At 37.1% G+C, this 25000-nt stretch overlaps 1 protein-coding gene across 3 annotated transcripts in view; it reads right to left on the bottom strand.

Annotated features, from left to right (window-relative positions):
- LOC149239263 (SNARE-interacting protein KEULE-like) overlaps positions 1 to 25000 on the bottom strand; it is a 514512-nt gene that overhangs the window by 234386 nt on the left and 255126 nt on the right. For all 3 annotated transcript variants that reach the window (XM_089373374.1, XM_089373375.1, XM_089373376.1), the window contains one exon: positions 1207 to 1303. In XM_089373374.1, the coding sequence (XP_089229500.1) occupies positions 1207 to 1303 (97 nt within the window). The remainder of the gene's footprint in view (positions 1 to 1206; positions 1304 to 25000) is intronic.

Below are 25000 nucleotides of genomic sequence, written 5' to 3'. Positions count from 1 at the left end.
GGGCCAGAAATGGTTGTCCAGGTAATAACTAACAATGCAACGGTGCAACAGGCCTAATAATTTAAGGCAAATATCAGCACATCTTATGGACCCCTTGTGTTGTACATTCATTGAACCTCATGTTGAGAAAGATGGGGAAGCAAATTGAGTGGATTCAAATTATTTTTGAAGAGGCAAAAGAAATTCAAGCCTTCATCACAAACCACCACATGTCCCAACGCATCTATAGGGAATTTGCAAAGATGTCGCAATGCATCTAGCAAGAAGAATTACTTTGATGGATGGCCTTCATAGAGACTGTTTCCAATTATGCAAATGAGGCAATTATGTTCTGAATGATAGACCTCAAGTGACATAATCATTATCACTTAGCTCTATGTCATAGCCTAATGTCCTAGCTTAGTCAAGTTCAACATCTGATTTTGCATTCAACATTATTTTTATTCCTTCTGTTAATGCATATCTTGCAAAACTATTACCAGTTCTAGCACATTACAATTGATTTCTGTGATGTTTTTCATGAAGATTTTTTTTTTCCAGCAAATGAAGTGATTATGAATGATTACCTTTCAAACAATAGTTCTCAAGTGATTTAATTTTTGTGTCCTTTCGTGTGCTTTGAATCTTGATGCACTGGCATAGTCAAGTTTAACTCCCAATTTTCATTTACCCATTCATTTTTATTATCTTCTAGGTAACTATGTCATTTACTTTGCCAATAACCTTCAAACCATCTGAAGTTGGCAAAATACACGAAACATGTGAGTTGCGATGATGTCATTGTTGGCTTAAAATATTCAGCTTAATTGCTTTTTATGTTGGCTTAAAATATTCAAGTTAATTGCTTTTTATGTTTACTTATCGATGTTTAGGAGATTGCCTTGAACTACTACAACTAAATCAATCAAAATTGTCAGCATTCGGCAGATGTCATCCACAAATTTCTGTGCAATGCACTTCAACTGAAAAGGAATAAATGAATTTTCAATAATCATTACAAAACTTTAGCCTTAAAAAAAATTGAAGTAAATGCATGAACAACAAATAGATACTCTCTAACATTTTCATTCAACTGTGCTTCCAACAATATAGATTACAGTTTTTAGCACCTTATATCAAGAAATTTTGACCAAGCAGTTTTTATGTCATTTGAAACATAATTTTAAATGAAATAAACTCAAACTTTGGTTTTAACTTTTTACTCACATCAATATGCAGACTAAGCTTGTCAAGTTGGTCACCGTATTGTGGCAAAGCTTGAACCATCTTCTGTAAGTCCCTAGTTGATAAGTCATCCCCCTCCCTTTTTTGCCAAAGATTTCGAAAGTATCCAAATATGTCATCAGATAAACATTTTCATTTAACTAAATACAAATGTTATATTAGAATTTACAACAAAGTATCACCATTCTGCCTTCGAAATAATAGTAAAAATAAAATTTCTAAAACTGATGCAGGAAAGCCCTACAAAGAAAATGAGGACTTTCAATGAAAATTAATTACAACTATAATTTGCAAAGAAACAATGAAACTGGATTAATGTCAATAGCTGACCAAAACAATCAATGGGATTCATGAGTATTCCATGGCAAAGAACAACATGGTGAAGAGCAGGAGGCGCAATAAATTTCCACATAGCAAATGCACAATGAGATCTCTATAAAGTTGCATTAAGTATGAGTTAATTTTTATATAAATACACATTTTGGGGCTGCTAGACACAAAGAGATGACATTAGTGTTGAAGAAAAGTGTAACTAGGTTCGGTATTTGTTAATGTAATTTTGATCTTTGTACTTGTCAAAGAAAAAGAAATATTGTTTTTGTAAAATATATGAATGAGTTTCTTGCTCATTCCAGAGGTCTAGGAAAGCCAAAGAGTCAAAATCATGTTAAAGAGCTCTTCTTGAGCATTTATGTAATGTACATGGGTCAACATAGTGTCAATTAGCCCTCCAAGACAAGCTCCATCCTCCAAAGAAGAACTCTGCCTGCAAAAACGATGTGAAAGTCAGCCAAGTCAGCCTATAGATGACAAGTCTGCTCAGAGAATAAGTGACAACGATTCATCATGACATGTCGACTTAAATAGGTGGGTCAAACCACTATATATAGGCGTGTGAACTCAAAGTCAAAGTAAGAAAAACATTCGGATACATTTCTGATGCTTCGAAGCACAAGTAGATAAAGAAATCTTGCATGAAGAAGACAAGGTTACAATATTTCGATGGAAGAACGATTCTACAATCTTCGATGTGTATAACAGTGTCACACAATATGATCTCGGCACTCTGTCTCAGTGAAGGAGGAACACACTCTGTCTCGGCAGCCTTGTGTTGTCTCCACGCAAACACGATCTCGACACTCTGTCTCGGTGAAGGAGGAACGCACTCTGCAGCCGTATGCTATCTCCACGCAAACACTGTCTCAGCATTCCTGTCTCAATGCTCTATCTCCTTCGTGATGATAACAATCTCAGGATAATTGCAATATACTCTCGTCACCCCTCTGATGTATGATCACGTGACATCTCAGTCACCACCTCTGGGTAGTTGTGTAACATGGTCTTGAAATTTTTGAACGCAGTCACAAATTGAACATTGTTATAAATCTCTGCCTCGGTACACAGTCACGACATAATAGTGGTGGTCTTGAAGATAGATAGACACAGCATAATTTTGAAGTCTAAGATCTCAGTCATATATTCACAGTCTCGACATACTTGTAGATGCAGTTACAATCTTTGGATAGTGACAATTATGATGATTCTAAAGAAGATAACGAGAAGATCTCGGTAATGATCTAGTTGACATTATGAAGATCTCATTGAATGAACAGCAGTCTAGCAGCAGTGATGAGCTTGGCAGTGACAAAGCAGAGGATTGGTGTCTTGGTCTTGGAGTGGCTTAGTAAGTCAAGGGTGGTGGTCTTGGTTTTTCGTCAATAGAAATCTCTATAAGAAGAATTTTGTGCGGGTTTTCCTCTCTAAGAGGGAGAGGTTTTGGCCCTGGCAGAATGCCATTTTCTTGTGTAACTGTCTCTTTGTTCTGATAGCTATTTGATGAAGTAAGAAATACACACTAATAAAATTGCCTCGCAAATAGTTATCATGTAAGAAGAATATCATTAATTATTATGCCCTAGATTCTTCAACATGGTATCAGAGCTATGGTTACAATCAAAGGAATGGCAGAAAAGAGACATTTCAAGGACCAAGTTTCTAGCAGAGCATCAAAGCAAGCTGAAAGGATATCAAGATCTACATTGCAGGATCAAACCCTAACAATCTACAACAACAGCCTATATCAGCAAGGGTTTTTGTCTATGCAATCAAGGAGACAATCTACAACGGCATGAACTTGTGTCTCCACAGTCATCATCGAAAGGCCACCAAGACTCTCATCAGAATGTCTACAAATCAAGATAGCTCAAAGGATTTCAAAACGAAGATCACATCATCTTGGAGAAAGTTGAAACCCTAGCAGCAATCCTAATCCACACTACGAAAGAAGATCATCTGATGGAGTAGAAAATCATCCTCATGAGAAGGAGCAACCTATCTATTGAGGAAAGGCTTTCTCATTTGAAAAAAGATCATCCAAGAAGAAGCCCTCATACATCTTCTTCATCAACATGATCAAGGTGAAGATTTTGTCTTCACAAATCAAGTACTTTTCATTAATCAATTTGGTAAAATGACTTCATGATTGCAAGGAGACCTACAGGTTGATGAGTCATCAAAAGTCCTTGCATAGAATAAGGAGGATTGTCATAATCCTCATAGAAAAGAAAAGTCATTAATATGGAAAGGTCTCTGAAGGTCAAGCATTGTTTGAATGCAACAAGAGACTCATAGGATTTGTATGAAATCACTCAAAGGTCCTCTCATGCCTATGTAGCAGAAGAGGAGACATAAAGAGAGATATATGAAATGCTAGAAGATATACTCTCTGAAATTGTAGTAAAGAAGGTCACATCACTTAGACCTACACAAAAATAAAGGTATCAAAGAATGAAGGAATATCTTCATGAGATCTCAATTGAGAGATCTGGGAAAGATGATAAGAAGGTAGTCATCATTAATAAGCAAGGTAACAAATGTCAACAAACAAAAAGGTTACCTCATCTGGAAATTTGTGGTCTCTATGCTAAATAGAGAAAGGCAAGTTGCAAACAAAAGTATTAAAGGTTAAAGAACTCAATCATGTGCAGAAAGGAAAGTTTGGTCCTCAAACAAAACAAGAATAGTATAAGGTTCCATGTTATGAAAAGAATATGGAAAGAAGTTCATATCGCCGGAAAGATCGAGGAAGCTGAAGAAAAGGGCCAAGGAAAGAGGGAGCAACAGATCTCCACTATGATTAGATGACCTCCCTCAGAAAAGAGGTCTTATCATAAGCTCCTAAACCTTAGATATGCCCATGATATTAAGATGCATCGTGGCATTATTAGAAGCAAGAGCTCATGGCATCACCATGGGAATCATGGAAAACAAAATCCATGACAGTCGAACATGAAGAACATAACTCTTGGGACCCTCATTAGACATTAAAGCAAAGGAAGAAGTCATCCAGGACAGGTCTCATCATACATCAAGTCAAAAGGGAAACATCTGCCATATGAGGATATACAAGATCCTCAAAATTCTCTGATAGAATCCTAGTCGGAAGATTCACTAATCAAGAGAGGAAGCAAGTGTTTCATCAAGAACTCCAACTTATGGAATTTATGAATGATGGTATGATGTCATAAGAGATGAAGCAGATCAAGGGATTGAAGACACTTCAATCAGGGAAGTTGCTGAAAGAAGCCTAGATGACCTAAAGATAAAATGAGGTATGTATGCTTGTATTTAATTTTTATAATGTCATGTCATATGGTTGCAGGTAATATAGATCATCATTTCTATCTTAAGAAGCATGATCAAGGGAAAAGGATCTCCTCCTCTAAAAGAATGCAGAAAGGCATAAGTCACACAAGATGAAATCAACATAATATGTCCTCATATTAAGTATGAGGTGATTGACTACGATGAAGAAACTCTGATTAAAAGTTGTTGGGAATGGAATGTGTGAGGAAGGAAGAGATCGTAAGATATGCAACCATGATGAAGGCAATCAACATCCAAAAGACCAAGAAGAATTGAATAGGAAATCTCTCGGAAAGATATGAAGACTCTGATGAAAGTCGGAAAAAGATGAAGACCCTTGACAATGGATATCTTTGGGAAATATGTCAATATGTGTGCAGGATGTTGATACCTACAAAAAGATGTCATGTTGAAGAGCCACCTAGTAAGGTACGACTTGATTTAATGATATACTTGACTTCTTGAATAATATCTAGATACGTTCATGCAGAGCTACTTACAAGTACAACCAGCATTCATGTGATGAATAGAAGAAGCATGATGAGAAAGAAGTAATCATAGACGAAGGTTCCAGATATGAAGAAGGCCATTTTCCATGAAGAAAAGAACGACCTGACGAACTTAGGAGGAAAGTGATTAATGACTGTTGCCCTACAAGAAAGAAGCTCAACTAATTTTCATGACATCAAGGAGAGAAGCTAATCAAGCAGCTGAAGGACCCACACAGAAGAAGTTGTTGATGTATTGAAAAGTCCCTAGCTAAGAGGAAGCTCTGACATGTCCCTGATCAAGAGGAAGCTTGAGCTAGATCATCCCTGATTACAAAGAAGCGACAGTTGTGTTTTTCTATTTCATGTGTCATGCACTAGACCAGGACTAACAGCGGTAAGTCTAGGTGAAGGCCATGAATGGAAATATAGACACATGATAGACACAACATTCTTCTCTTCACCTGGGAAGAAAGAATGGAGGGTTGGGTAATCATCTAGCATCTGATACTCTTTGAGGATGTGTAGGGCATCCAAGATAAGAGTAGGCAAGAGGACCAATATTCTTTGAGGGTTGGGAACCCAAGATAAGAATAGTCCTAGAAGGTCATACTCAGTGAACACCCGAGTGGGTATGTACCTTGAGAGACAATGATGAAGGTGTCTATAAATCATTGGTCTCGCCAGCATTCTAGCTCATGGTCTCATGGAGAGATGGAGTTGTTAGTCAAGGCCTTGCACTGTGACAATGATGGTTAATATGATGTTTGTTATACAGATGGGATTACCAATCTGATTCTTCTTATGAAGAATTCTTTAGATTGAAAATGACCAAGTGCCATTGTAAATACCTCCCAAGTTAAGAGGGAGTGTCAAAGAAAAGTGTAACTAGGTTCGGTATTTGTTAATGTAATTTTGATCTTTGTACTTGTCAAAGAAAAAGAAATATTGTTTTTGTAAAATATATGAATGAGATTCTTGCTCATTCCATAGGTCTAGGAAAATCAAAGAGTCAAAATCATGTTAAAGAGCTCTTCTTGAGCATTTATGTAATGTACATGGGTCAACCTAGTGTCAATTAGCCCTCCAAGCTCCATCCTCCAAAGAAGAAGTCTACCTGCAAAAACGATGTGAAAGTCAGCCAAGTCGACCTATAGATGACAAGTCGGCTCAAAGAATAAGTCACAACGATTCATCATGACCAATGTTTTCAAAACCGGAACCGGTGACCGGACCGATCCACTTAATGAACCGGTTTACTGACCGGAACCGGTCTAACCGGGACTGGTTTGGTCTAAACGAACCGGTTTTAAAAAAATACATTAAATAATTAATTTTTAATGAAACAAAACTATTTTAAGATGTAAAACCATGATTCCAAGCCAATAGAGACAAAATATGCAAAGTTTGCTCATTTATATACCATGTAAAGGTGAATATATCAAAATGGCACCGAGTGCAATACATATCATCAACAAAATACATAAGCAATGAGCCTCTAAATGGCCTATAAAGTCCAAAAACAATGCTGCAAGCTATGAGGCCATTGGCCTACTACAAGTCTACAGTGTACACATGATCAATCATCAAGTTCATCACCACTACTAGACACAAGATCATCATCAAGAGCTACATAGACATCATCTGGTTCAGATTTTGAGGATGCCTCAGCCTGATCTGCAACCTCAGTATCAATGCCACCAATGACAATAGAAGTGGACCTAATGGAAGCACGAGTTTGTCGACCTGCATGACTAGTGCCTTCCATTGGTTCTTTGCCTTTCCTTGATGCCGCTATTGATCCTGGTTCTGATGCCACCACATAATCTGCTTCATCCCCTGCCAAAGCCATGTCGATATCAAAATTAGCCTCAAACACAGGTTCTTCAGTCTCCTCCACCCATTCTGATGTTGGATCAATATCGTCCAACACAATGGGATCTAGATCAGGAGTTTTTCTCATCATTTGGAGATCTAAGTGCATTTATTGTTTACCCCCAAACCATGAAATCTTGAAAACCATTAAGTCTGCTGAATTTTGAGTGAAATCTAAAATTCTAGTTTCTCCATATGAAATCCAATGAGGTCGAAACCACTCTCAAACATCCTGAGTCATTTCATGGTAATGTTAAAAATTTAAGTAAAAGGATGAAAATGAAAATTAAAGGAAATGTCACTTTTACTTTAAGAATTTAACATTACCATTAATTGCCAACATTGTTAGGGTTGAAACACCCTTAGTTCCCCCCCAAAACCCCTCAAACACAGTCAAAAATATGCTTTTTTAACTTTATGGTGGGTGTGCCTAAAACCGGCCGGTTTAGGACAGAACCGGCCGGTTTGTTACAAACCGGCCAGTTCCGTCCTAAACCGGTCGGTTTTCACCGGTTAGGGCAAAAAAATGGAGAAATCAGCATTTAAACCGGGTTTTTTGGCCGGTTTAGACCGGCGGGCTTGCTAACCGGCCGGTTAGACCGGTAACCGGTTTTTAAAAACGGTTTTTAAAACACTGATCATGACATGTCGACTTAAATAGGTGGGTCAAACCACTATATATAGGCATGTGAACTCAGAGTCAAAGTAAGAAAAACATTCGAATACATTTCTAAAGCTTCGATGGCACAATAGATAAAGAAATCTCACATGAAGAAGACAAGGTTACAGTGCTTTGATGGAAGAAGGATTCTACGATCTTCGATGGGTGTAACGGTATCACACAATACAATCTCAGTACTCTGTCTCGGTGAAGGAGGAACGCACTCTGTCTCGGCAGCCTTATGTTCTCTCCACACAAACATGATCTCGACACTCCGTCTTGGTGAAGGAGGAACGCACTCTGCAGCCTTATGTTATCTCCACGCAAACACTGTCTTGGCATTCTTGTCTCAATGCTCTGTCTTGATAGATGCTCTGTCTCCCTCGCAATGATAATAATCTCAGGATCACTGCAACATACTCTCGACACACCTGTGATGTATGATCACGTGACATCTCAATCACCATCTCTGGGTAATTGTGTAACATGGTCATGAAATTTCTGAACGCAGTCACAAATTGAATGATGTTATAAATCTCTGCCTCGGTACACAATCACGACATAACAATGATGGTCTCTAAGATAGATAGACTCAACATAATTATGAAGTCTAAGATCTCAGTCATATATTCACAGTCTCGACACACTTGTAGATGTAGTTACAATCTATGCATAGTGACAATTACGATGATTCTAAAGAAGATAACGAGAAGATCTCAATAATGGAGAAGCAATAATGACCTAGTTGACATTATGAAGATCTCATTGAATGAACAGTAGTCTAGCAGTAATGATGAGCTCGACCGTGACAAAGCAGAGGATTAGTGTCTTGGTCTTGGAGTGGATTAGTAAGTCAAGGGTCGTGGCCTTGGTTTTTCGTCAATAGGAATCTCTATAAGAAGAATTTTGTGAGGGTTTTCCTCTCCAAGAGGGAGACGTTTTGGCCTTGGCCGAATGCCAATTTCTTGTGTTCTTGTCTCTTTGTTCTGATAGCTATTTGATGAAGTAAGAAATCCACACACTAATAAAATTGGCTCACAAATAGTTATCATGTAAGAAGAATCTCATTAATTATTATGCCCTAGATTCTTCAACAATTAGTTACCAGTTACCACCCATTGTAGGCCTGAGAACTCCCAACCTCAGGTTATAACAAGCTCAAAACCAAAACCTTCAATGCAAGTTAGTATTAATTTCAAGGTCTAGTTGTCGTATCCCATAAAATCACGTGAGTAGTGAATACAGATGTCAAGGTTCTGTAAGGATAGGACCCCTTTAGCACTAGTAGCTTGTTGAAAGCTTTCACCATACAATCTCAACAAAGAAAACATAGGAATCTCAGGATTTGCCACCAAGACTTTCACAGAAGTTAAGATATGACTAAATATGGGTCTTTAAGGCTAAGTTTTGACTAGGCCAGGGTGTTACTGCCTATTCATAAGATAGCATATCATGGTTTAGTTCCAAAACCAGTTCACTTAAACAACTACAGTATGCACATTGTTATTACAACTCCCCAATGGGCCAAATTTGAATCTTATCCCATCAGACTATAAACAATTTAGGGATTTAATCATAAAGTAAAGGCCTAAAATATTACACATCCCTGATAACAAAACTGAATATGGATCACTATAACCCAAGTTGAAAGTGAAAGCCCGAATTTAAGTGAGGTTTAAATGAAAAAAAAATGTACAACAAAAATAACGATGAGCATTTTGTGACATGCATAATAACAATGACCAAATATAGTGCTCTAAAATAATATGAGATACCAAGAGGGTATTAAATCGGTGGGGAGTTCAAGTAAGTGTTATGCCATCTATCAGGGTTCTATCATTGATTTGGCCTACCCTGCCCGTAGGGCATAAGCTTTGAATGGATGAGGCTGGCTACGAGTCCTCACCGATCTTGGTGGAATGGATTACCCAGACCCTATTGAAAATGGTTGTTATTTATGTCAAAGGTTGTCCAAATGAAGGAGAAAGTTACATCGTCAAATAAAACTTTTCAAGACCTTTCCAATGATAGGTGGCACGCCTACTAACTCCTCAATCCTCACAGTTGAGGAGAAATTAATTTTTGATGTATATATATATGCCCACGGGGTGTAGCTCAATTGGCAATCGCCTTGTTATGAAGTAATATGTAAAGCATGAGATTTAAAGTTCAAATCCTCGTGGGTTAGACCAACAATATATATAAACACCCTGTCTTTGCATAGGTCAGCACAAAAGTCGGCCCTACTTTAGGTGTCAAACACACTATAAATAGGCGTCAAGAGGAGGAGAAATCATCCAATTTGCTCAAGCATTTTCAGTTCTATTTTAGTGAAGAGAAGGAGCTAGTCTTAGGTTCATACCTAATGAACCAAGAGGAAAAGAAATAAAGTCGAGCTCAGGAGTTTTTCACTGTCATACCTGAGTTCTGTTGAGGAGGCCAAGGTTTGGCGGAGTCTTGTTGAGCAGGCCGAATTCTGTAGCAGGTCCAGCTGAGCTGAGGTAAGTTCTAATTGTTGTTCTTTATGATAGGCCGAATTATGTTCTGAAAGAGGTCGAACCCTTGTGGCAGTGCTAAGGGGAATTTGTGGTAGGAAGCAACACTTACTAAGGCCATATGCAAGTTAAGGGCCTGTTTGTGGACAGATTGCTATTGTGCAGACCTATTGAGTAGATCAACCCGTAAACCATTGAAGTTACACACTTTTGAAGGCAAAGTCAAAGAAGAAGGAGAAGTTGTAGGAAAAGCTGATTGCGTTGATTTATTACGAAAAAGAAGAAGGAGAAGTTATAGGAAAAGCTTTGCGAAAAAAGGGAAAATTTGACTTGATCTAGGAGGAGTTTGGTTAAGGGTCTAGGTCTTGGAATTCATCAATTGAAGATTCTATAAGATGAAGAATTTTGTGGGTTTTTCTCTCAAGATTGGAGAGGTTTTGGCCCTAGTTCATCGCCTATATCTTGTGTCATTTGTCTCATTGTTATTTATGTTTTGATATCTGTTTGATGAAGAGAACACAATAATAATCAAGCTAAAGAAGAATCTAATCAAGAAAAAGTAAAAAGCATTCACAAGCAATTATCATAAGCTAGAGTAACCATCTATACTGCTGCCCCTAGATTTCTCAACATGGTATCGGAGCTAAGGTGACAAATCAAGAAAGGGAAGCTCAATAAAGGATAGTCAAGCACTCAAGGACCGAAGTTCTAGAAGGGTATCAAGGGTTCGAAGTATAAAGAGATCATCTTGAAGATCATCAAAGGCATCAATCATCAAGAAGGACCACTCACCTCAAGAGCACCTTGAGGATAAGGATCACATCATCATCTTGGAGAAATTCAAAACCCTAGTTCGATCAAAGAAGGCATCTACTCTTAGAACATTCTTGGGATTCGCACTCAATCATGACCTCAAAGAAGGAGACCTCAAAGACACTATCTCTACTTAGAAAAGGAAGGACTACAAATTGAAGCATCTTGCAGAATACTCGTCCAAGGGAAGCAAGATCAAGGACGTTGTCATCATCATCAACGATTCAAGGTGATATCCCTCCTTTTGGGTTAAGGATCACTTTTGAGAGAAGACATCTTCTTCAAGAAATCTTCTATTACCATATCATCATCAAACTCAAGAAGGCAACAGATTGAAGATATTGTCATCAAGGAGTATCTTCTCAAGTAAGTATTTTTATGTCCACATCTGAATCTATCAAAATGTCTTTTTGCAAGGAAAGCAACAAGTTGGTTGTGTCTACAAACGTTCTTGCATGGAACAAGAGGACTAATTTGATCCTCATAGAAAAGAAGTGGTGGAACATGTTAAGGGCTCAATCACTAAACCTCCAAAGGAAGATGCTCAGCACTTGCAAAGAATATGAAAAGGGAAGTAAGGGCTCAAAGGATTCTCATAGAATCCATCAAGGATCCCCTCATTCCCTATGTAACAAAATTAGAACCATCAAAAGAAATATATGACAAACTTGTAGAATTGTTCTATGTAAGCACTGCAGGAGAAGTAATCTTGTTAAGACAAGAACTCTACAAGATGAAGATATCAAAAGAAGAAATAATAGCCTCATACTTTACGAGGGTGTCTGAAATAAGGGAACATCTAAAAGAGCTGGGAGAGATAATGTCTGACAAGGAAATGACTACTATAGTACTCAATGTACTACCAAAGGAATGGGGTAACTTTACATCAAGCATTTATGGGAAAAAGGAAGCTACTCCATTCAATGATCTATGGTCACTATGCAAAATTGAAAAAACCAGGTTGAAGACAAAGACCGATGTAGGATAAAATGAGCAAACTCGAGCATTTGCTGCCATGGCAAAGAGAAAAGGAAAGTTTGGGACATTTCGTCCTCAAAAAAGAAAGAAGAATATGACAAAGGTTCAATGTTATGGATTGCAAGAATATGGGCATTACAAAAGAGATTGTCCTAAGCTCAAGAAGTACAACAACAAAAAAAGAAGGGAAGAAGCCCATAACACTGAAGAAGTCGAAGAAGCTAAAAATAAGAAATCCAAGAAGGAGGAAGTAAAAGATCTCTAATATGATTGAGATAGTCTTCCTCACCTATTTCTTTTCAAGTTTTTGTTTCAAGTTTTATGTTGTAAAGTATAGCTATCATGGTAGGAATCATTAGAATCATGATAGGATGCATCATGTTAGGAGATTGTGTGAAAAATTCTGAATCTAGATACATAAATCCTACAGCAGTAAATCGTTTAGCATCACCTACCTGTTATTTCATTCAACAAGTTATTTAATTTATAAACAATGCTGAAAAACACTACTATAGACTACACTGACATACAAATCATAAACTGAAACAATAGATGAGACAAACACACAAGGGGCATCATTATTTTTGGACAACACGTCCCCAGAAAAACCCAATGCGGGAAAACCAGTGCAGCAGATAGAGGGTTTGTATTATTAAGCAAGCAGAATCTGAGTACAATAATTTGCCTCTCACACCAGCTAACCTTGCAGGGAAACCATCGCAACAAGAAATACATTCGAGGGTTTACCTCGTTCCCCAAGTCACAGCAAATCCAATGAGTGATCTAACCCTCCTGGCAAACACTGCGAAGTCTCTGCGCAATCACTGTGTGGGTCAACGTCTTCCCTCTAGAAGACTGTGTCACCCTTTTTGCTAGATCGAATTGCTAGATGAAGACTGTTGTTCAGCTCTCCCGGCTCAAAACCTTGCTTCACCAGCAAAATCTCGGACTTCTGACGAATACTCTGCATTGCTACTGCAAGAGTCCCTCAGGATTGTGTCAGCTTTGCATGAGCCCCTGTTGGGCTACGTAGGCCTCTGCGTTGCCTCTATCGATGCTCAGGCTACCTCTCTGCCACGTACTCTTTGGCTCAAAACTTCCTCTCCAATCCAAATCTTTGCTTCCGCCCCTCCCACTGCAACTCAGATCACTTGTTCGATTTTCTCAACAAACCATGCCCCAGAAAAATCGAACTAACTGATCAACTTGGTGTATCTCCAACTGACCCCCAAGCCTCCTCTTATGCTTTTCCTGTTGATGAATCAACTGTAGATTAAGTCCCTAATCAACAGCTAAGATTAAATTAGACTTGATCTCCATCACTTAGAAGCTTCTCACCCATATTTTCATTAATACCCATTAATATTTTTATTTTCCTAAGTTTAAACTTAGGAACCCCATTAAAAATATTAATTATTAGAATAAAACACAATCCTAGTGGAATTTCACCAAACGATTTCTGGGTCTTGGAGATCTCATGTGTTCTAGCCCCTCTACAAAATTTTGGAGCTAGAGCACATTAGATGCTACCCAAAATCAACAGATGGCAACACAGAAGCATATGATTGAAAGCAAGATCTCGTGACATCATCATAAAGAAGCATGAAAGATAGATGGAATAGAAGTCTATAGCAGTCACCTACAGAAGGAAGTAGCTCTTGGTAACCTCATTAGAAGCATAAGTAGTACTTATGGAAAGAAGAAAATCATCTAGTATAGAACTCATCATACATTATTCAAAAAGGAGCATTTACAGGTTGAGGATGATTGAGATCCTCTATTGGAATCTTCATTGGAAGGATCACCTACTGGAAGAAGCAAGTGTCTCGCCGAACAATCCACCGTGTATGGGATTCATGGGATGATGGTATGATGTCAAAAGAAGTAAAAACCGGTCAAGGTGATTGAAGTTCTTTCAATCAAGGAAACTACCGAAGGAGGACTAGATGACCAAAAGGAAGAGATGATGTATGTATGCAAAAAATTGAGTCATGTCATATAGTTGCAAGTAGCAGGGATAAATGCTCTACCTCATGAGCATAATCAAGAGAAAGGGATATCCTCCTTTGGAAAGATGCATGAAGGCATAAATCACATATTGACTAAGATGATATCAACATAATAAGTCCTCATATGGAATATGAGGTGGTTGACAAAAACAAAGGAACTATGGATTGAAGTTCCTGGGATGCAATATGTGAAGAAAGTAAGGAGAAAGATGCAACTATAGTCACATAGAAAAGGAAATCAACATCTAATGAACTAGAAGAATTGACCGTGAGATCTCCAGGGAAAAGGTATGAGAACTCCGACGAAATCTAGAAAGGAAGATGACCCTTGACATGTAATATATTTTTGGAGATGTGTCAATATGTATGCAAAATGTTGATGTGACAACAAGCAGATTTCATGATGAAAATACCATCAGAAAGGTAATTTTGATTTAATTTTCATTCTTGATTTTTGAACAATATCTAGATGGGCTAATGCAGGGCTACCAGAGGAAGAGTTGTAGATGTCATCTACAACTGATACTCACGTGGAAGGATGAAATATCTTGAAGGAAAACATGAAGTGAAGAAGGTGGCAAGGTATGAAGAAAGGCCAGATATGGACAAATGGATCACTTTCCGAAGAAAGGAAGGGTGACATGACTAACATGATTCATAAATGAGAGTGATAGATGGTTTGAGCCCTACAAAGAAGTCCCAAAAGATGAAGCCTTTGTATCAAAGAAAATGAAATTCATGAAATCAAAAGAAGGAGCACTTCAAGCAGTTGATTGTCCCATGCTCTCCACCTAGAGAATTGTTGGAAGGAAATCCCTAGTTAAGAGGGAGCTTGGGTACATTCCTTTTATAGGAATGGGTACATTCCTTCTTTGGAATGGGAATATCCTCCTTAATTGAGAGGGAGATGTAGACACATCATTATTGTCTTCACTTGAGAAGAAAGAATGGAGGATTGGGTAAGCATCTAGTATCCAATACTCTTTCAGGATGTGGTAGGGCATCCAAGATAAGAGTAGTCGTAGAGGACCGATATTCTATGAGGACTAGGAATCCAAGATAAGAATAGTCCTGGTGGAACATACCCTGAAATAACCCTGGTGGGGTATGTTCCAAGAGAGACAATGATGATGCCGTTTATTAATCATTGGTCTCACCAGCATTGTGCTCTGATCTTGTGGAGAGATAGAGTTGTTAGTCAAGGCCTTGCTATGTGACAATGCTGGATGATATGATGTTAAACAGATGGGTTACCAATCTGACTCTTCTTATGAGAATTCTTCAAATTGAGAATGTCCAAGTACCTTGTATGGATTATGAATACCTCCCTAGTTAAGAGGGAGTATTGAAATATGTAACTAGGTGGTCTTCATAATGACATGTGTAATCATGATTTTATGTATTTAATGTCATGAGAAAAATAAATTTATTATTATTGATCTTGAGGCATGGATTTCATGCTCAAGGAAAAAAAAAAAATTTAGGTCAAGCTCCTATTGTGAGCTCTTAGGATTGGTCATTCAGTCAAAAAGTCAATTGAGTCATTGTCATGTATTGAAGACCCATTTGGGCATGTTACAAGAAATTTATTTGAGTCAAATAGAGTCAAGAAACCCTCCAAGATCAAGTCAAAAATGCATGCAACAAGTCGGTCCTCCTAACATGTCAAGTCGGCCTAGAAGTTGAGAGATGTCAGCCTATTTTGAAGGGACTAGAAGGCTATATATAGAAGACTAGTTGACCACATTTGGAGAAAAGCACACACATAAGAAACTCGTCCAAGAATACAGAAGATAGCGAAGAAAGGAGAGGAAAGAGCAAAGAAGAAGAAGCATCATTTCAAGATTGTTTTTGGGTAAATACTCTCACACGTGTAGGCTAAAGCTAGGGCATCCACCACAGAAGATACATCAGATTACAGTCAAGTCTAAAAGAAGAATTGTGGTATCCATATAGTCCAAAGTGAAGACCGAAGTCTTGAAGAGAAATATGTTTGTCAAGCGAAGGAGGAAAAGGGATAAAATTACCCTGTTTCACTTCACACATGTGAAGACTACAAGAAGTTTCAGGAGGCCGAGAAATTTAGACAAAGAAGCAGTCTTCTATTGCAGGGTCGAGGTCAAAGAAGAAGGAGAAGTTGCAAGAAAAGTTGATTGTGTTGACTTATTGAGAAAAAGGGCAAAATTTGACTTGATCATGGAGGACTTTGGTCAAGGGTCTAGGTCTTGGAATTCGTCAATTGAAGATTCTATAAGAAATGTGGGTTTTCCTCTCAAGATTGGAGAGGTTTTGGCCCTATTTGATCACCTATATCTTGTGTCGTTTGTCTCATTGTTATTTATGTTTTGATATCTGTTTGATGAAGAGAACATAATAATAATCAAGCTAAAGAAGAATCTAATCAATCAGCATTCACAAGAAATTATCATAAGCTAGAAAAATCACCTATATTGTTGTCCGTAGATTTCTCGACACAACAGGTACCTATCTCAAGTCGTCTAAAGATTAAATCGAGCTCTGAGGCCCACAATAATATCAGTATATGCAAAGCTAAGAAGACCGCCCAAACACCAATGGTATACTTGGAATTAGATAGTGCTGTTGTAATGACCAGAAGTCATATACGCAGTGGAAATCTTTAAAATACTTCAAAGACACAAATGTCCATTGTAAGACATGTAATTTTATATTAAATATTGTATATTGAATTGATATGAGATATGAGATGGTTACAATGAGGGTGAGAGCTTACTTATATACCCTAGGCAGGTACCTCTTCACTAACAATCATATCCATAGGGGCATACCTTTTCATTAACTAGTTATTAATTTAACCATTATTTATTATTATTATTGTTTTACATTATTTATATTATTTATATATATTTTTATTCATATTGCCTTCCTCATCAAAAAGCTTTGTCCTCAAAGCTTACTGATGAAAGGGCTTGATCTCTTTTCCCGTTTTGAGTATCTTATCGCCTCAATACTTTCATCCTTGTTGATACAAGACGATATGATGCTCTGAGTGATAAACAAAATCATCGAACTGAGAATGGATCTAACCATCCTAGATTAATCTCTTGTGGAACTTTCCGGTGACTGGGAATTTGTAGTGAATTGTTATCATAGGATTGGATTCTGCAAACTTCAGCATTCCTTGGAACATAAATCTATTGTTTCCGTTCTGAATGATTCAAATATATAGATTGACTTAGCTATTTTCTCTTGTGATTCGGATGTCGATAAGGAACTCATGCAGTTTGATCTTGCCCTAATCTGTTTGTGGAGATTTCTCGACTTACTTCAGGTACTGTTGTTGTTGAATTGGTGACTAAATCATCACTTGGAATTTCCATTGTTTGAACTGTCACATTTGAATTAGTTTGAACTTCTATAGGTTTATCTTCTTCTTGAGTTGTGATATTGACTAGATCGATATTTGTTCCTTTATCTTTGACTTGGACTGTTGCAACTAGAGACTTCAATACTTCTTCTTGAAATTGTTCTAACTTGTCATTTAGTGACTTCTTGTCACTTTTAAGCTTCTTTATTTGCGTAAGAAGGGCTTGGTTATGATTCCTTAAGCGTAAAAGCTCTTCGTTTTCTAAATCATTGACTTTGTCTTTGATATCCTTCTCTTTATCTTTTATACTTTTGATTTGTTCTAATAATTTTTTATTAAGGTTCTTTAAGCGTAAATTTTCCTCTTCCTTCTCTGATAGACTTTCATTGAGCTTTTGGTCGAAACCTTCTTTTTCTTGTTTTAGTCTCTATTTCTTAACCTTAGATTTCTTGATTTGTTCAAGTAATTTTTTAGTATGGTCCCTGTTGACCACTACGTGTCAACGACCCATAGCAGTATACCCCCTTTTTTCGCAAAAGGGATAGCGGCTGATCAAGGTATTCGTGTCGTTTAGCCATCATTGTCAGCCTAATCATCATGTTATAATGTAAACCCATTCTGCATGTATGTGATGTAAATAATCTCAGCAAATCTGTGTCGTGTATGTAACAACCTAGATAAACCTACTTTTCTGGTGACGATCTACATTCCGGGAGATTTTTTGTCTCGCTGATCCATTCTCGGATGGTCACAGAGTTTTCCTTCAGTCTTACCCCAAAGCCGGAATGGATTCTGTCACTGGGATCTTAGGTCAATCCTAGAGTTCTAGATCCAATCTATGTAAAAGTGATTTGGGAATAATCCTAACTATTTGGTTACGTTATTTTATTACAAATTGCTTGGTCTGTTGTATTATATTTGTGTCGCAGAAATGGGTAGTCTATGAGGGTCTATCACAAATGGGTTTTCGGTTTTCCCCCTTAAGATGTAAAAAATATGAAAATTATGATGTAAAGTGTCTTGAGGGTTGGAAAAATAATTTATCCCCTCATAGGTTAATTAATTAAATTTTCTGACCAAAAATTAATTAAAATCCTAAGCCATAAATTTAATTAATTCTAAGTCCTAGGTAAATTTAAATTCTCCGAACGCAAAATTCGTCAATCCTTTAAAATTAAATTTTAAGAGGTCCAGGGACAAAGGTAAATTAATTATTTTGATAAATTTTAAGCCTTTGATCCCTGGGTTTAAGTCAAACTCAAAATTTTCAGAAAATTAATTCAAAAATTTGAATTTTCAATTAATTAAAATGGATTTAATTGAAAAATTCGAATTTCCTCAAGAATTTAAAATTTCGATGGATAAGATTATAAGAAATTTTGATCCTCATCAATGGTCGAGATTGGTGATGCATGAAGGGTTTTGAGCTAAGCACTTCATTTAAAATTTAAAGATTTAAACCTTTTTTATGTGCGAAATTGATGAATTTGGCTATTGAAAGCCTTAGACTATCAGATCTGGGAGCGGACTCAGAGTCACACTCCCCAGATCTGATAGATCTGCCATTCCTGTGGATAGATCTGTAAATTATTTTTTGGTTTTCTGACTTGGGTTTTTCTGAGTTTTAGTTTTTATCATTGTATATATCGTTTGGGTGTTTTCTTGTTGTCGTGCAGCTACAGATCTAAAGAAGAAAACTGTGTAGAGTCCATATCTAAGCACTGGAGGGTAAGATCTAGATCTCTAGGGTTCATCAACATCTTTTTGCAGGAATATTATTCAAATTAATTTTGCAGTCTAAGGGTTTAAAGAATTTTAAATCTAGAAAATTTTAAAAGGGTTCCAAAATTCTTAGATCTGGAAACTTTGTGAGGGTTTCAGGGTTAGATCTGAAGCAAGTGGATTCAACATTTTAATTAAAATTTCCGGAAAGCTTTCAAAGGGTTTCTGGGCTACCATTTTTCTAATTGGTTCGTTCCCTGGTTTTTTGGGTTCATTGTGCATTTCGAAGAAAAAGAAAAATATTTTCAAAACCCTCGCTGCCATCTCTTTTAAATCTGCAAGGGTCCCTCATCTCACTGATCCGCAGCTCTCAGCTCCATCCATCTGTCTGTCGCTTTTCCCATTCTTCTCGTTGTCCACGTATCCTTCCTTCTGTTGCATCTTCGTTGACCTGCAACAGCTCACCATCGCTTTCCTTTCATCCCATCTACATAATCCTCTGCCTCCTTCAAAACCCTTAGTCTATTAAACACTCTCAGTGCAGCTCCATTCTCCCCTTTGAATCCTCTTCACTCCACGCAGCCATCATTCCTAACCCGCACCTTCATCACCCCTCCGTCGCTGCCATACCTGTTGTCAATGCTCCATTTTCCTTGTTGCTCGCCCATCGACCTGCACATTAATCTTTTGTCCAGCCAACAAACCCTCGACCCTCATACCAACATCGCCCTCCTCTCCATCTGCGAACAACCCATCGCAGCTCCATTCTCACCTTTCCGTAGTCTTTAGATCTTCTCCTCCCTCGCATCCCTGGGACTATCCTTTCATCGCTATTGTCGAACCCTCTTTTACGTCGTCCAAACGTTCCTCGACCTGCAAACGCACACAAATATTCAAGCTTCTCTCTCACTCCATCGTTACGCTGCTCCTCGCTCGCCCTCCTTTTTGTTGCCTATAGCATCCCTCCTCCCTCCACGTTGTCGTCGACCTGTTCTCCTCTCTGCCGCCGAACCTGTAAAACATAAACATTCGATTTTTTTTGTGTTTAAATTTTTAATGTTTATGTTAGCTTAGGGTTAGGCTTCATATAAAATCAATTCTTCATAAAATCAATTCTTCAGTTAGATTCATTAAAAGTTTAAAAAAATCGATTTTGTTTTCACTTTTATTTTAATTCGATTTCATTTCATTTTTTTTTTAATTTATGATTTTCATTTTCATTAAAAAATATAAAAGTTTCAAAAATCTAAAAAATAAAATTAAAAAATTAATCTTTTGACATTTGATTTTTTCCTTTTTTTTATTTTTGATTTAAAATTCTAAAAATTCTAAAAATCTAAAAAAATAAAAAAATCAAAAATCCTAAAAATTAAAATCTAAAACATTAAAAAATTCTAAAAATAAATTAAACTCTCATGACTAAGGAATTAAATTAAAGGGATTCACGCATTCACATTAAAATTTTAATGTGGTCTATGGCCCGTTAAAATTTTAATTTATTAACCCTTTGATTTGGATTTCTTCATTCACTAATTGCCTAAGGAATAATTAAAATTTTAATTTAAAGTTCCTTGGTGTTATTTGGTGATTAAATGCATTTTTGTGATTTATCTATGGTCAAGGTGCGATGTTTTAAATTATATTGGCTATAACATGGGTGGGACTACTGAAAATCGATTCCAAACACCAAAACTCCAGAGGAGAAAGTTAATTTTTCTAGACCTGAGTCATTAATGAAAATTACTTTAAATCTAGAATCTCTTGCATATTGCAGTTTTGGTCATTACATTGATCATTCATGATTGTCATTGTTCGTCACATTGGAAAATTGTTCTGGATGACTTGTTTTCTTACTTAATCTATGGTTAATTGAACATAAAGGCATTGGTCTATAATCATTTCTATCTTGTGGTCATGTCTTGGTTACATTAGCGTTTAATCTATTCATCTAAGTTAATCAAGACTCATTTACATTTGTCAGGTTGTCCATCTTTAAGTCTCCTAAAGCCTGTGTTCCACAGGTTTTTCTCATTCATTCACCTTAGGGACTACCCCCCTTGACTTGTCTAGGAGAGAGTCTAAACGGAGTCAGTAAGGATTAGAGTGACAACGCTTACTCTGAGCGTTGTCGCGGTGCCTAGACACTTTGTTCGACAACATTTTTTGGCGTCGTTGCCGCGGACCAATTTATTGGGCCTTGGCTCTACGACATTTCATCTTTCATCTTTCCATCATTTATTTTAGCCAGCAACTCCAGCATTTTTTGGCGCCGTCACCAGGGATAGAGTTTTTTTGTCCTTGGTTTCCTTGACATCATTTTAATCATCTCATCTTTTCTGCCATTCATTAGCCCGTCAAGCGGCACAACATTTTTGGCGTCGCTGTCGGGGACCATTTCCTAGTGTCATTTGATCTTTTCATCGCTTTATTTTTCATCATCTCATTAATCATTTCATCTGCACTTTTAGCACCTGGCCATTCCGGTTTGTTTCTTGTTTGGGTGGTGACTCCACTTATTCATCCATTATTTCTCAAACAAGAAGCCCTCCCTTATATCCAGTTGTTTCTACCGTTTGGATCCTAGAGCTAAATTCATGTTCAAATGGCGACTCCATTTCTTCCATTTCTTACAAGAATTTCTACTAGAAGCTCACTTCTTGTGGATCTCTTGATTTTCTTGAGCAGGGATCTCTCTCTAACATCCATTTGATCCAAGTCACCATGGATGACTTGTTTACCCCGTGTCATTTTGATAATTTTCTCCATGATATCCCGAAAGATGCCATTCATAAATTACCTTTTTCCTCAGTTGGTGATTCAGTCGTTGCTAGAAACCATCTATCTAGGGTTACTCATACAATAATCAAATATTGTAGTTCTTCCCAATATAAACATGAAGATGTCAAGATGCGTCTATTTGCCTTTTCTTTAGAGGGTGATGCTTTGAATTGGTTTCATAATTGTCCTGAAGATTCTTTCGCTTCTTTACAAGACATCATCAATGCTTTTAAAGATAGATATGAAGATCAAAGTAGCTCGCTTGTGCCCCTAATATTATGCAACAGGATGAAAGTGATCTTGTAAAGGATCCAACTGTCAATGAAAGATTTCAAGACAATTCTCCATATCAAAATGTGCCATCCACTTGTACCGTTGCAAGCCGAATCCATGATAGTGGAAAAGCAAGAACAAGTTATCAAATCAGTGTCGACAATGAAAGGAAGAATGATAAGCATCTTATAGAAGAACTAAAGCAGTTGGTTAGAGACATGTAGTTCATTCAAACGCAGCTAGTAAAAAATATGGAGCTTAATCAAGAAAAATTTATCGCTGATTACGCCAAGGATATGATAACTTTATACACCCAGCTGGAAAAACGTGATAAGGAGATGGAAATCATGAAAATTAAACACTCTGATCACGTAGCCACCATAGTAGTAAAGTGTGCTCAGAATATGGAGGCTCATCATGAGAAAGAAAGGACTTCCATGCAAAACTATTTACTTGTCATGAGAGAAAAGCATGCTAAGGAAATGGAAACCATGAAAGCTAATCATGACAGAGAAATGAGCTCTATGAAAAATTGCTTGATGACCATAAAAGTAGACAATGGCAAAGTAATAAAAGATATGGACGTTGCTCAAATATGTCTTCAGAATAAGTTATTGACCATGGAGGAAAACCATGCCAAGGAAGTCAGTGCTATGAAGGTTGAACACTCTAACCAAATGGATGCCATAACAATACAGGTACAGAAACTTCAGCATCAGTCAAAGGATGAAAGAAACAAGGAAATGCCAATAGAGCATAAGCCTCCTGTCTGCTGCAACAAGCTCCATCTTATTATGAGGAGGTCATTTGTTCCATTGAAAAGTGGTTAATTGAAGGTGACCCGGATAAAATTGAAATTGATAAGAATCAGGTTGACGCTCACATGGTTAATCCACCAATCATAAAAGATCAAGCTATAACTCATGACACCGGTGAGGCCGATCCATCATTCTTTACAGAGCAGATGCAGAATGAAGAAATACGTGTCATGCATATCTTACATACTTCATCTGAGAGTTTTGAAGCAGAATGTTCCACATCATCAGTGATACAGCCTGCCACAAAGAAAAAACACAAGAGAAAGAGAATGAGAAAGCGGTTTGATGTATCTGATGGTCGCGAGCAGCTTGATTTTCGGATAGGAAAAAGTCCGACCATATGCAGGATTGGACATGGCACATCTGAGAAACAACCGACAGATTTGCCTGAAAGTAGGCAAATGCTCAATATGCACTGTATTGAACACATATGATGTCATGGGGCATCTTTGTATTGTATTTCTAACCTTATACCCTATTATTTTAGTATTTCATTTTGTAGTTAGATTTGTGTTTTCCATGTTATTATGATAGTTAATAAATGAAGAACTTATATCTTTCCTATGCTTAAAGTTATATGATGATTTTTTGCATGGATGCTACTTAAGTTATATTGTGTGTTGCGTGGATGCAAATTCTAGATTCTCACATTCCCCCGGTGCAGTAATGTGTCCCCAAGTAGAGCCAAATGTTGACCACTACGTGTCAACGACCCATAGCAGTACACCCCCTTTTTTCGCAAAAGTGATAGTGCCTGATCGAGGTGTTCGTGCCATTTAGTTATCGTCGTCAGCCTGATCATCATGTTATAATGTAAACCCATTCTGCATGTATGTGATATAAATAATCTCAGCACATCCGTGTTGTGTATGTAACGACCTAGGTAAACCTACTTTTCTGGTGATGATCTACATTCCGGGAGGTTTTTTGTCTCACCGATCCATTCTCGAATGGTCGACAAAAGTTTCCTTCAGTCTTACCCCAAAGCCGAAATAGATTTTGTCACTGGGATCTTAGGTGAGTCCTAGTGTTCTAGATCGATTCTATGTAAAAGTGATTTGCGAATAATCCTAACTATTTGGTTAAGTTATTTTATTACAAATTGCTTGGTCTGTTGGATTATATTTGTGTCGCAGAAATGGGTAGTTTGTGAGGGTCTATCACAAATGGGTTTTCCCCCTTAAGATGTAAAAAATATGAAAATTATTATGTAAAGTGTCTTGAGGGTTGGAAAAATAATTTATCCCCTCATAGGTTAATTAATTAAATTTTTTGGCCAAAAATTAATTAAAATCCTAACCCAAAAATTTAATTAATTCTAGGTCCTTGGTAAATTTAAATTCTCCGAAGGCAAAATTTGTCGATCCTTGAAAATTAAATTTTAAGAGGTCCAGGGACAAAGGTAATTATTTTGATAAATTTTAAGCCTTTGATCCCTAGGATTAAGTCAAAGTCAAAATTTTCAGGAAATTAATTCAAAATTTTAATTTTTGAATTAATTAAAATGCATTTAATTGAAAAATTCGAATTTCCTCAAGAATTTAAAATTTCGACAGATGAGATTAAAAGAAATTTTGATCCTCATCAACGGTCGAGATTGTTTTGACGAGGATCACTCGAACTAGCCGTTGGAGGATTTATCTTTAAATAGAAAGTCATTTGTCAGTCAATTCATCCGACCTTTTAGTCATGTGCTAAACGAAAAGCTCTTGTAAAAATTTTCGGATTATAAAGAAAGACTTTGGGGTTAATTTTCGTCGGTGTTACTCTTCATGGAAATACTGTAAGAAGTGTCGTTTTTCATGCGTAAATTTTTTTTTAGCCATTGATAATAGCTTATGAAGAGTGATTTGAGTATAAGTATCTTGCTTCATC

The sequence above is a fragment of the Pinus tabuliformis genome, chromosome 8 (genome assembly GCF_031772625.1).
Source record: "Pinus tabuliformis cultivar Carrire ecotype Pingquan chromosome 8, CPIR1, whole genome shotgun sequence".
NCBI lineage: Eukaryota > Viridiplantae > Streptophyta > Pinopsida > Pinales > Pinaceae > Pinus > Pinus tabuliformis.
Note: the sequence above shows the minus strand (reverse complement) of the source record. Positions and strands in the feature narration are given on the sequence as shown.